General features: G+C 44.7%; 1 protein-coding gene across 1 annotated transcript in view; it reads right to left on the minus strand.

Annotated features, from left to right (window-relative positions):
* Positions 1-2331: 2331 nt before the first annotated feature.
* CACHD1 (cache domain containing 1) overlaps positions 2332-13931 on the minus strand; it is a 201644-nt gene continuing 190044 nt past the window's right edge. The window contains exons 25-27 of the mRNA XM_036110148.2: positions 12956-13033; positions 12228-12329; positions 2332-4142 (exon numbers count right to left, since the gene is read on the minus strand). Of these exons, the coding sequence (XP_035966041.1) occupies positions 3904-4142; positions 12228-12329; positions 12956-13033 (419 nt within the window). The 3' untranslated portion in view covers positions 2332-3903. The remainder of the gene's footprint in view (positions 4143-12227; positions 12330-12955; positions 13034-13931) is intronic.

Below are 13931 nucleotides of genomic sequence, written 5' to 3' on the forward strand. Positions count from 1 at the left end.
CTGAGCACAGAGCCTGACCTAGAGATCATGACCTGAGCAGAAACCAAGAGTTGGACGTTTAACCGACTCAGCCACCCAGGTGCCCCAATATCTTACAATTTTTTGTCAATTAAACCTCAATAAAGCTGGGGAGAAAATAAAACCACACACACACACACACACACAAAGCACAAAGATATAGATCACATCAAGAAATGGATTCTTGGGGGAGGAAGAAATTATTACAATGGTTTGTAGCCCTCCAAAGCTCCATCCCATCCAACAAAACCTTATCTGCTAGTATTTAACTTCTTGTAAGGGTGAATTTAAGTCAAAATTTTCTCCTAAGGAGGGGGGCAGTAATTAATTTTTAAAAAGGTGAGGAAACACTGAAATAAAGGGAGGGGGGAAGAGGCCCTAATTAGCCACGTAGGACAATGAGGGAGGTTGGAGGAAAGCCTAAACAATTTCAGATGTCTATAGATCTATATATACTGATAAACACACCTTAGCTATTAAACAGAGCATCTTATCACAGCCATAGAAATAGATCCTTCAACTTAATATTCTTTACTGAAAAGTCAGAAAAAATTCTGAATATGGCATTGTATTTCAGCCAGGAAAACCACTCCTCTCTTCAGAAACAGACCAAAGATGGCACAGATAAGACTGGCCTGATCCATTTTGATTATTCTACCAGATATATATTTTTTTTTCTTGAAAGAGTAATCATTAGAGCAGTCCTTCACCGCAGGGAAACGAGCTTAAGTGATCTTCCAGGGTTTCTTTCCACATATCACTCTGACATGCAGAATAAACCTGAGTAAATCTGACATCTTTTAAAAAAGATTTTATTTATTTGTCAGAGAGAGTGAGCACAAGAAGGGGGAGCAGGCAGAGGGAGAAGCAGGCTCCCCGCTGAGCAGGGAGCCAGATGCGGGACTCCATCCTAAGACCCCGGAATCATGAGCCGAAGGCGGACGCTTAACCGACTGAACGACCCAGGCGTCCCTGACATTTTTCAAATGAAAATATTAATAAAGCTTAGTTGAGCAAATTAAATCAAGAGGCAGAGGAAGAAAAACCGCACTTTCCAAAATGTCTAAAATAAATGTGTCAGAAAAGCAGATGAGCGCGTACTTGAGAGAGGCTAGATGGGTCTGAACCCTGTTTTGTTTGGGCCACAAAGAGGAATTCCCCTTTTCTAGCTTATCAAGTGACCTGGAGCACCCTTAGCTGTTGAAACTTGTCAACGTTGATACGAGCATTAAGTTATAGGCATTAAGAGGGCCTTAGTGAACCAGAAGTCATTGCTGGGACCTCCCTCCAGGATTCCAGGGGTGACTCGTGTTTAACAAGCAACTAACGGGCGGGGGGGGGGGGCAAGAGCCACCAATATAAGTCACCGTAATAGAAATTTCCAAACATGAAATTGTCCTTTAAAGCAAGAACATGAAAAACAAACGTTGAAACAACACTTGGGGGGCGCCTGGGTGGCTCAGTTGTTAAGCGTCTGCCTTCGGCTCAGGTCATGATCCCAGGGTTCTGGGATCGAGCCCCGCATCGGGCTCCCTGCTCCACGGGAAGCCTGCTTCTCCCTTTCCCAATCCCCCTGCTTGTGTTCCCTCTCTCGCTGTCTCTCTGTCAAATAAATAAAATCTTAAAAAAACAAAACAAAACACTTGGGGGGAGTAGACGAAAGGGAACTTCGAAGGATAAAACCTTGCAAATCTGTGTGCCATGTTCTCGAGAGCCTGTCAAACACAGTTCTGTTTTCTTTTCAGGTAGAAGCATTCAATTACTTTCCCCTTAAGTTTAGGACAGGGGAGCTATTTATCACAAAAGACACAAGATGCATTTCTGTTCTTACATCTGAGTAGGCTCTAACATATTTTATTAAGCTCTATGTTTTGTGATTCTTTTCTTGAAAACCCCAAGTTTCCCCCCATCAAGAAGCTAGTGTCATCACGCAAAGGTTCTCAACCTCAGGAAACAAATTGGTATCCCATGGAGAGATTTAATTTTCTGGAAAGACAGGAAAGTCACCCATTCTCTCCAGCAATTCAAGAACAACCATTTCTTTATTATTGACAAGAATGTAGATGCTCAGCAAGGGGGGGAGGGAGGGACTATGTTCCACACATTTTTTAACATTTGCTTTTAATTTTATCCCATTATTTTCTTAAATTTTTTGCATATTTGAGATGTCCAGAAACCCCTGAAGTTGACAGCAGCATCGAGGGGAGGCCTACTTTCAGCTTGGTGACTGATCTGCTAGGTTACAAAGTGAATGTAATTTGCCTTGAGGCACAAGAAGGGAGACATTAACAAATCACTATTAAACACTAAAACTGTCCGTTCATACATTTTATTTCACTAGACTGCAAATTTATACACAGTATGAAGGGGTTTCCTGATAGCACGCATATAGTTTACTTTCTGTACGGCTGAAGGACCAATTGTTTTTTACATTATATCATTAATACCCTATCATTAAAACATTATTCAGTGAATTTTTTTTCCAACTACATATAAACGGAGGTTTACCACACACACGGTGCAAGAATGCCTTTATAACATATTTGAATCACAAAATGTGAATCTAAAATACATCACTGTAATTAGAACACTACTTTAAAATTACAATGCCCCATGTTATATTAGCCAGATTTTATTTATCTCTGTATACATCACAAAGCAGTTTGGTGGGTAACTTCTTGGATAACTGGCAGCAGCTTAGAACTAGGATATCAGAAGAAATCTTTAATTAAGAACCAATCGCGAATCTTAAAAACATCTTCCTTTATGTAGTCACTATTCTCACAATCAAAATGGGACATTTAAAAATTTATAGTCTCTAACACAAGGAGAAGAAATCCATCCCTCCTTAGCTGAAAGGCCGGGGTTGTGACATTAGGTTTTGTAGAAATCTAAGAAAAGCATTGTACGGGGAGTGGAAAGGAGTTAAAAAGAAACATTAAAATTTCTTTAAAAACATTTTGGATTCCTCTGTCCTCCCCACCTCTGTCAAACACAGAGAAAGAATACTGCATTGCAAATAAAGATGTGTTTCCATAAAACGATGTTCTAAAGGAAATGTATGTAAACAGGTCAGAGAGAAAGATTTCTTCATTTTCCCATTTTGTGGACTGGGGCGGTGGGATGGTATCCGTTAAATAACAGAACTCCTTAGTTCAAAGAACTACTTCATCACACACAAAACAGCTGGGGATAACTGCTGAAAATTTCTCATGTGTCTCCTTTTCTTTCCCCCAAAGTCTGAGAATGTTTGAAAGTTCAATAAATAGTAGAAAAATAATCCTTTACTTAGAAATTTTGAGATGCATCATTTGGAGCTCGACAGGAGTTCCAGAGAGCGACTGTGGCATCTAGGTACCGCTACGCAACCAAGCGACATCTTCAAAGCACACGTTTCTCCCTGGATGTGCCGCACGCTCGGCCTCCGGCGGGGCACATTTCTCTCTCTTCCAGTTAAGGAGAGCCGAATGTCTCTGGCTCCTTGGAACATTCCTCTGGCTCAGCTTAACGAAGGTTCCCCGTGTTTCATTTAGAGGTTTCGTCTCTCTGTTTGGAGGTTTGCCTTCTGTTCCATTCCCTTAGCACGATGGCAGGTTCATTAATCAGCCTTCCTTCCCCTCCGTTTCGGAGCCGGCCTTGCACTTTCACGAGTGTGAGTCTGTTGTTGTCTCTCCTCTTGAAACAGGTGAACGGGCAGGAAAGGAGTTCAGTCACTCGGGACGAAGCACGGGGGCGCGCGTACACGCACACACACGCACGCGCACACACACACACGTGCGCGCGCGAGGGCTCTCTTGCGGCGGAGTCTCTGACGCTGGCTCTTCTTCCCCTCCAGAACATTCTGTGCCTCCCAGGTCCCGTCTTCCCGCGGGGGTGAGGGGAGCGTTAGCATTCCGCGTCGACAGTGTGTACCGTCACGGCCGCCTGTAGGTGGTGGCTGTGGTGCAGCGCGGGGTGGTGGGGGCGCGGGTGGTGGAATTTGTGACTTAGGAGGGCAGCGGTCTGGGGCGGCGCGTCCAGATCCAAGTCCTCATCGTGGTTTCCCACGTCGACCCCCGCTGACAGGGGGTCATTGTTGCACGGGGGATTTTCACTGTCCTCCTGCGGGCTCATGGTACTGTAACCTAGAAAAGGAACAGAACAGGCAGCTGAGAGCTTCCAGACGCAGGGAGCCGGGGCTTCAGATGTCTAGGGCACCGGGCCATGTTCCTATCTGTGTGTTACCCGGCAGCCAGCATCTGCAGGCTGCCAGCAGACGGGCAAGTGACTTATTTCCAAAGGCATCTTTTGTTAGCCATTCTTTTTCCACAATTACGCGGTAAAACCACAACTGTTTTAGACACCTGAGAGAGCACAGATAAGGAAAAAATATATATATACAAGCAGCCTTTTCCCAAATCCCCAAATCAACAAAAGAAAAACTAAAATCACCGCACATTCCCCTCTGATCCATAGATAACTACCATTGACATTTGGCAGCTATCCACCTCCACCTTCCCTGGAGATCAGGATTAGGACTGTTAATTTTATTTTAAAGAAAGGAAAAAAAAAAAAAAAAAGGCAGCTTCAGAAGAAAAAAAAGTAATGGGACTCGGATGGAGTTGGGGGTTGGAGGGGGAATCGGGGCTTGGACAGGCCTGAATGTGACGTCACAACACAGTGAGAACAAAAACAATGGCTACTATCAGCCACACACCTGCTCCGCGGCAGGTGCCAGTGTCCTGGGGCCCCCACACCCCAATAAGGCATGTGGTTTAACATCTATTTTTACAGGCGAGGGAGACGACGATCAGAGAGGTTAATGAACTTGCCCAAAGTTCCACCCCCATGAAATACTAACCCCACATATACCCCTAGCAACCAGCAAAGGAATCAACTATTCTCTGTGTAAGCTGGCTCACTGTATTTAAAGATTAATTTCTTTCGGTATTCTAAGTAATACATGTTTCAAAAGAAAATGGCCTTGCTGATCAAAGGATTCCATTCCAAGCACCCTGGCATGTTTTTAAATATTGCAAAAATCCCCTTTAAAAATTTTGAGAAGTGACAGCTCATTAATATTTCCACTGCATCTACGGTTAGCATCAATCAGCACTCACCCATGGGTAGCGCTAGTCACATTTGTGGCTGCAAAATTGATGTGCTTGCACACAGCCAAGCCGGAATAGTTTGTGGTTGAAAATGTATGCTCTGTGCAAAAATGAGAAAGGCAGTTCTCTGTCTTCAGTGAAACATTTCTCAAATGACAGAATTATTTAAGCCAGTCCAACTCAACAAATATTTATTGTGCACCTACTATGTGTAAGATACTGTGTTAGGCAATGCAGGAGACACCAGGGTGAAAACCCGGTCCCTGTGTAAGGAGCTTAAAAGCTAGTGCTTGAGAAATAAAGCCAATACGAGCACGGATCTGTTCAATTATTCATTGATAGAAGACCATCACGGGGCCAGAGAAGGAGGCGATGAAACATGAATAAGAGATGTCTCTTTTCCTTGAGGATTTCACAACCGAACAGGAGACACATATTCGTGAAGCTAGGTTTATTCTACTGCGGACAATGGTAAGAGCTATAGTTGAGGTAGAACTGAAATCTAGAACACGGAATAAACTAATTCCGGCTGAAGAATGAGAAAGGTTCACAGAAAAACTCCTATTTTAGTTGGGCTTTAAAGGATGTGCAGGAGTTTGGTAGGTGGATAGGAGCAAGGGGACAGAAGGGCAGGCCACAGGGCTGCGGCACCCCAAGGCCGTTCCTGCACCACATGGCTAGGGTGGGTGCTAGTAGGTAGCTGGAGAACGCGGCAGGAGGGAGGTGGAAAAGGGAGTTACAGTCAGATTATAAAGGCCATGGCGAAGCAGAGAAAATGGAGAAACGGTAGAACATTTTGAGCAGACTAAAAAAAAGCATGACAGTTTCTGTGTTTCAAAGAGAGTTCTGATGGCAGCTTTTTTAATGAATAAAAAGGAAGGGGGGGACAGTTAAGAGGTTATTTTGACAGTCCAGATGAGAGACTAAGAATTAAAACTAGGGGTACGGGACTGGACAGATTTAAAAGTATCTCAGGAACGGAAACAAGAGAAGTTGGTAAGCTATCAAAAGTGAGGGGGTTGTGGGGGGCTGCTGAGAGGTGGTTAAAGGGGACTGTGACTCGGAGTCAGGATGCTAAGACTCAGAGATCCCCAGTCTCAGGAATGACAATGAATTTTGTTTCAGATATCTTGATTTGAGAGTCTGTGGAGAGGTCTAGCCAGAAATGCAGGAGTGTCGGCCATGAGAAGTCAGGGCCGAAGAGAAGGAGCTCACTGACGTACAGGTCTACCATCACGGGGTGTCTTCTTCGTGCCAGGTCGGGGGGAGCTCGCCAGAAAAAGGGGTAAAGGGGAGGCCCCAGCTCCTGAGAAGCCCACAGTCAAGAAGGGGCAACACAAAACAGAGGCATACCGAAAGGAATACCAAAGCTGGTTACCTTGGCTGAGGATACCTGAGGAGGACACTTAAGGTAGGCCTCGTGGGAGAGAAGGTGTTCATTAGGTAAAGAGAGGGGTGGAAAGGTACTGCAGGCCAGGAGATAAGCAAATACAAAGACACAGTAGCCTGAAAGTCTCTGGTGGGCTTGGGGGATGATAAAAAAGCTCGGTATGGGGGAGAAAGACGCAGGAGACACCGCTGGACACGCGGGCTCAGACCAGATCAAGAAGGCTGGTCGAGCTAGGAGCTGGGATTTAGGATAACAGGCAAGGGGGTGTAGGAGGGTGGCAATGACATAAGGTGCTTGAAGAGGATCCCTTGTGGCAACGAGGAGGCTGGACAGAAGGAAGGAGGGCTCAAGGCTCAGAGGACAGGAGGCTGGAGTGCTGGCCCAGGAGATGGTGAGGACCTGAAGGGACAGGAGCGGTGTTAAGAAGAACACGTAGCTGGCTTCAAGGGACCACTGGGGTGCAGAGTAGGCAGAATGTGGTGGCCAAATGGCCTGGCCTGGTGAAGATGCCAGGAGGGCTGACATCCTTGGACAAGGTTGAGGGCGGCTAGGTTTAGGAGCTGGGGAAACAGTGATGCCTTTCCTCAAGAGTACGGGATCAGGAGCCCCAATGAGTTTCTCAGCTTGGGCAGTGCTCGGTCTGGAACATACGACCGGACAGCAGGCTCTGAAACCCCAGCTACAAAGTGCTGTGTGTGCTTAAGCTACCATGTGCTTCACACGTAGGGGACTTGAGGAGAAAATACACTTTCGGCAAAATCTCGGTGTCTTTGTTGATTATTGTTGGCCAGCCGTTCACGCTAGGCTGTCTTTATCTTGCCTCCAAGTATATCCTGAATGGCTTCCCATCTCTACTCATTTACAAGCACCCGTGGTAACTGTTAACTCATTTGCACATTTGTGACAGGCCTTCTGCCTGGCTCACCCCCCCCCCCCCCCCCCCCCGTCTGGCTATTGTGCTTCAGGCTTCAGTTTTTAAAGGTCTTCTCTGGGAAGCAACCCAAACCCCAGCCTTCAGCCCACATGCAGTCGGATGCCCCTTCTGTGAGTTTAAATGGCATTCTGTGCACATCTCTCTCTTAGATTTTTACTATATAATAAACTTTAGGGCTGTCTTGTCCATTGGCAAATTCTTATTTCTGTACTCCTAATATTCCACACAATGCCTCACACAAAGCAGACACTTCATTTTTCAAAAATCACATTACTATGCTCCCAAAGCAATGGCATTAATTTTTTGAGTTATCTGTGGCTTTATCTGGTGTGACATTCTGCAGGCTCACCTAATAATGAAGACACTCCAGGATTCACTGGGCCCTGCCCAGGGCTTCCAACTTAAGAGTCCAGGGATGCCCTGAACCTGGCTGGTCATAGGCTCGGGGTGGTTCTGATGGTAGAGCTGTTCCCAAAGCAATTCAGGAGCACCCCCATTTCTCCTGCTCTTGCTTTCTGATGGGAACCCCCCTAGCAGAGGCTTTTCCAAAGTGAACCACTTGCTCTGGGGACATTGCTCAACCCCTCTGTAAGTTAATCAGGCTTCCTCTTATCTCAATAATTAATAAAAATCTGGAGGGAGGGATAGCAAGCTGTGGAGGAGGAGGAAAAAGCCAAACACATGCTCTCACTTAACAAATGGAGTGTTTACTTAGCACCAGGCAATTCTGTTGAGTGCTGGGAACAGTGATGAATAAGACAGACTCAGTGTGACTCATGGAGGGGGAAGCTCTTCTGAAAACACAAAGGATATCAGTAAACACTTTCAAAGGAAAGATTTCTTTACTATCCAAACGTGCACACAGTAAAGTCTTTGCAAAGATGACCTCAAGCAAAAAGTAGGCTTCAGAAAGGAGGCCAGGTGTTCATTAAGAACAGAAGAGTCAAGATTAGGCTGTTGCTCTTTGGTATTCTGCTTACATATTTAGCTGATGGTTCCTGAGAAACCTCTCTTGATGGTTGGGGATGTTAGGTCCCTATGTGGGGAGGTGAAGGGGGGAGGTGGGGACGACAACTCACTCTCCACCTTGTGGCCACAGAGAATAACTGCAGGAGAATACCTGTGCACCTCTAGAAAATGGTCTCAGGGTGCACTGTGTAGTTTTTGACCAGGTTTTCAAGGCTCAGTATTTGCCTTTTAAGCTTTTTGGAATTTGCTTCACTAGGAGGAAATTTCCCTTTTACAAAGAAAAAAATGTGGCTTAATATACATTTGCATAAAGTTCCTAATGAAATAGTAACCAACACACGAATTCACAAGGAACAAATATACATTGGTGGTTTTTAACTTAAAAATAAGCCAGTTGATAATTAGAACATGATATTTTCAGGAGAGATAATGGGTAGAGCATATACAGATTTAAAAGCATCAGCAGGGAGTAATTTTTTAAATCACTACTTGTGAGCATAACAAGAAATAGTCAAGTGCTGAAAAACAATCATTCTAAGTGGTCTTAGAATATTGACAAAAATTTTTTGTCAATTTAAAAAATGACTCCTATCTGGAGTCGTTTTTTTAATATAGAGAAATTAAAATAAGATTCCTTTGAAACATAAAACTCTCTTGGCCACATGAAATACCACGGACACTTGAACAAAAGGGGTTTGAACTACGTGGGTCCACTTAGAGGCCGGTTTTCCAAAATACAGGACAGTACTGTAAGTGCATTTTTCTCTTATGATTTTCTTAACATTTTCTTTTCTCTAGCTTACTTCGTTGTAAGAATACAGTATATAATACATGTAACATACAAAATGTGTGTTAATCCACTGTTTATGTTATTGGTAAGGCTTCCGGTCAACAGCAGACTACTAGTCATTAAGTATTTGGGGAGTCAGAAGTCATACGTGGATTTCTGACTCTGCTGTCGGTGCCCCTTATGCCCAGGATGTTCAAGGGTCAACTGCATTTCTAAATAAAAATGCAGCTTGGAGTCTCCAAGTTTGGCTTGGTAACATTCAGTTTTAATTCTAGGACTATCACAATTCTAAACCATACCATGAAAGTCTAGTCTGTTCAGTACTTACATATTTATGTATTTTATTCTTCTGAGTTTCCCCTTTGTGTATCAGACCCAAGGACTCAAGTGGAAACCCGCTCACTGGGTTGCAAAGAACCACGGGGCTAGGATTTTACCAGTTCAAGGGCCAGCACCAATGCCACCTTCCCCGCTCAGGGGACGTCCATGATGTACGTGCTGATAAAAGTGAACTATCTCCCTATCTTCTGCTTTGTTCTGGGCCTTTAAGGAAGCTGTCATAGCCAGCTTTTTATCCGTCTTATGAATACATGCATTTATTTACAGTTTCCTGCTAGATTGTAAATTCCTTGAGGGCAGATTGGGTACCGAGGTGGGGAGGTCAACCCTGAGCTCAACATGCCTGCCGTAAGTTATCGCATTTAATGCTTACAACTTCACCAGGGAGAAGTTTCTCTTCCTGTTTTAATCATTAGGACACTAAGGTCCAAAGTAGTCTCACTAAGATCTCGTAACCTGGGGAGACGGGGAGAGGGGGGCTCCCAGTGAGCTGTGCTTGATCCTATCTTTTTTTTTTTTTTTTTTTAAAGATTTTATTTATTTATTTGAGAGAGAGAGACACAGCGGGAGAGGGAACACAAGCAGGGGGAGTGGGAGAGGGAGAAGCAGGCTTCCCGCTGAGCAGGGAGCCCGATGCGGGGCTCGATCCCAGGACCCTGGGATCATGACCTGAGCCGAAGGCAGACGCTTAACGACTGAGCCACCCAGGCGCCCCTGTGCTTGACCCTATCTTATAAGCTCCTCCATACCCTCTGCCTTACAGAAACGAGGCCGTCCCTTCACCAGTCCCTCCGCCGGGCTAAGCAAAGAGCAGGTGCCCAATACATTCACCAAGTAGAAGAACACAGAGCTGAGGAAGAAGTGTGCTGACGAAACAATTCAATTAGATTTCCTTGTTGTAACGTGGACTTATGGCTTATTCTTGGCATCACAGGGACATGAGCACTTGATGCCACCGCTTTCAGTGACCTGCCATACAGGCCCAGGGATAGGACAACATGCAGTTAAATGCTATTGATTTTGTGGTGCATTCAGAAGTATGTGGCATGTCAATGCTTTCCATTTCTTTTGGTGTTGCATTCTGTCTGCATGAGAAACTATTTTTCATTCCTTGGGGATAACAGGGATCCAATTATTGTGAAAAATGAAAGAAAGCAAGCCCTTAGCTAGATTCCTTAGCCTTCAGATACTGACACTGCACTCTTCCTTTTATCTAAGCTGTTGCTTCATATGCCATTTTCCTAAGACAATGGGAGAGCTAATGGAACATCGTAAACGTCACTCAGAATTCCAATTTCATATTGAAGCAATTTCTACCCGGGGGGAGAGAGAGAGAGAGAGAGAGAGAGAAAGGATTCAGTATTTCTGCTGAATAAGAAATTATTTCTGTTGAACTTTAGTAGCCTCAAACCTGTTTTATTATTCAAAGGAGAAGAGACACAGAACTGCCTAGCAGAATGAATTTATGCAGGTTCAAAGGTTTTTAGGGGGGAAAAAAAAGCAGAAAGTCAAAGAAACTGAAAAATTTAAGTTGTACTTTGACTCTCCATAGAAACCTGAAGTTTCTACTTAGTTGTTGGGAACAATGTCATTCAAAGCCCAAATTAGGAGCCTCCAATTTACAAATCAGGGTTTTGGCTTCTCCTGTTTTCCAAAGGGAGTTTGAATCACTGGCTCTCATGTAAAAGGCTGCACTGGTCTCCTTGATGAATACCCACTCGTGCATTTTTTAGCACAGGGGTGGGAGCGCACTGTTTGAAGATATCCCCCCTCCTTTTTTTTTTTCCAGGGTAGATGTGGAGAAAGAAGAGTCAAAAAAGGTATAAATGCATTATCTATGCATTTAAAAAAGACCTGATTCTGGGAAGAAAATAAAGATTTCTGGAAAATTAAACAACCCTATGAAAAATAAAAAGATCTTCCAATTACAAGAAAGGCCCCACACTCCTGCCACTCCCAACAACATGGCCGCGGTTCTCTGTGAGGCCAAGCCATGTGTCTAGGTGGCGGCCAAGTCTTCCATACAGCATGTGGACTTGATTAATTCACGGCCTGCTCAGCCTTAGTGTCTCTTCACAATCCAACCTCTACCCTTTCTGAGCATCTTAGAGCTTATACACCTTATACAACCGCCATGATTAACTCTATACACCAGTCCCTTTGCCTCTAATATCCTTTGCCTCCAACTTTTCTTTCATCACCCTTTAGGCCCAATGAAAATTGTTGTCTCCTTGGTGAAGCCTTCCCTGAACCTTCCAGGCAAGGCTGTAGGTCAGGACGGAGAATGCCAGAAGGAAGCATGGACTCCTGTCATATACAAAGCGTAATGACTGACAGCGCCCTTGAGGATGCTGGTGTTTGCCAACTAACAACACTGCGCAGTAGGACCAACGAGGATGCCAATTACCAAGGATCAAGTGGAGTGGTAAGCGGGTTCCATTTAGACAACGTGAATCTTTATGCATGGAGAACACCTAGAAAGCAATCTGTGTGCCCAGAGGTCCTCTCACTTATGCCTGGGAGTGCGGAGACATAATCAAAACTATAGGGTTCCTATAAACGTGCCATGTTGGAATGTGTCCTTTGGAAAACTATGTCAAAGTAATTAATTTGAGCACAGAACAGGAGGGAGAAGCGTGGGTGTGAGCAATGGCCCACAGGAGCCCACCGGGTTCCTCAGAAGGAGCTAGACCTTACCGTGATCGCTTTCTGTTCCCGATCGACCCCAGTAGCGACGCCTCCTTTCTGGGCTGTGTGCGTGCCGTTCGATGACTGCAGCTATAAATCGAGTATTGCTGACTGCGGGAAGCAAGGGCAGTTAGTCACTCTGATGCCAGTATCCTTATTGTATCAAGCACATTTGCTCTGAGCAGGCTCATTCACACGTTCGGGGGAGCTATTCTTTGGAGAGAGAGAATAAGTAATTTTTTTAATTGTGAGGATTAGCGGCAGTGAGAGGCCCCCTGATTACAGGTCTCCAACATGCATTAAGAAGATAGAGTCGAAGGCCAAGGTATGTATCTCTAATGGAACTCTATTTTGATAAAGAAATACTCTTCCCCCACCACCCTCCCGAGGTATCTACATTTTAATTCTCCGAGGGACTAAAACAATGTACGCCCGATGATTGCCTTTCTGAAATAATACTGTGCTGGAAAGCAAGAAGGAGGAGAAAGAAAATGTAGGGTGAGGGGTTTTAGGCCAAAGCACTTCATGCAAAAAGGAACATCCTGGAATCTTCTAAGATTTTTCTAAAACAAAGCAAGCACCTACGCTTATTCCTAATGAAAATGGGAGAGGAAAAGCCCCAGTGATGTCAAAGATTCTGAAATTCTAATATAAGCCAAAAGGATGTAAGAAAGAGCGTCTCGTGTGGGCTAGCCTCCTGCAGGCACATTCCACAGCGAGGCGGCTTCAGTACTCACTGATGCCTCTGTCCTCTCGGCTCTCATCATCCCTTTCGTCTCTGTCGTTCTCCAGGCTGGACATACGCACGGACATTTCTACCCATCATTAAAAAGAGAGAAACAGGACTATTTAATCAAAAATCACCCGCTTCAATACCCTACGGAGCACTCGTTTGCTGGCTGCTGACAGCATTCCATCAAGAATGAGTCCAAACTTGGAGGACAATAAACTGATGTCCCATCTATTTTATTTTATTTTATTTTTAAGGAGGAGGGAGCAGGAATCAGAAGAGGGAGGACCAGAAGTGAATAATCAAGAGAGGCACCTGAGGTTAACTTCTGAAGAAAGGAGAAAATAAATTGATAGAGGCTAATGGATCTTTAATTCTCTACTAATGTACCTGAAACAGAAGGCAGGGGTCTGAAGCCATGGCTGACTGTGCTGATGAAATGGGGTTACGAAACCCTATCAAAGGCCAGGCATAAGGTTTACGTTGGATGATAGTCACATCCTGATCAAGGGGAAATCCTGGTACCCAAATCTTACCAGGGGGAAGGAGCTTTGTGATTAGCCCTGTTACTCCATCAGGCAACATTATCCCAAGATCTTCCCTCCTTCCCCCTCATCAGGATTGTGGCCACAGTGAAACAGTCCAACGTCAACCTGCCCGTATTGCTGAGCAAAGTGGCTCCCGGCCAAGTCCAGGAAGAATGGTGAGTGAGCCTTATCTCCATAAAGGTCAGGTTAACATATCCCTGGCAGCTTTTAGGGAGGCTGGGGATGGCTGTTCGTTTTGTCCTCGCAAACCAGCACAGATACCACATTTAACTGTTGGTATGGAAATCATGACTGCAGGTTATTCATTTTGTATCTGACTTCAATTACTTCTCTCATTTAAGAGATGTGATTATTGCTTTGAACGTGTTCACTCACAGTACGTAATAACAGCAGCAATAGAACGGATTCACAGTCTTGCCAATTGTGGCCTGGGGT

Source organism: Halichoerus grypus, chromosome 5 (genome assembly GCF_964656455.1).
Source record: "Halichoerus grypus chromosome 5, mHalGry1.hap1.1, whole genome shotgun sequence".
In the NCBI taxonomy this organism is placed as follows: domain Eukaryota; kingdom Metazoa; phylum Chordata; class Mammalia; order Carnivora; family Phocidae; genus Halichoerus; species Halichoerus grypus.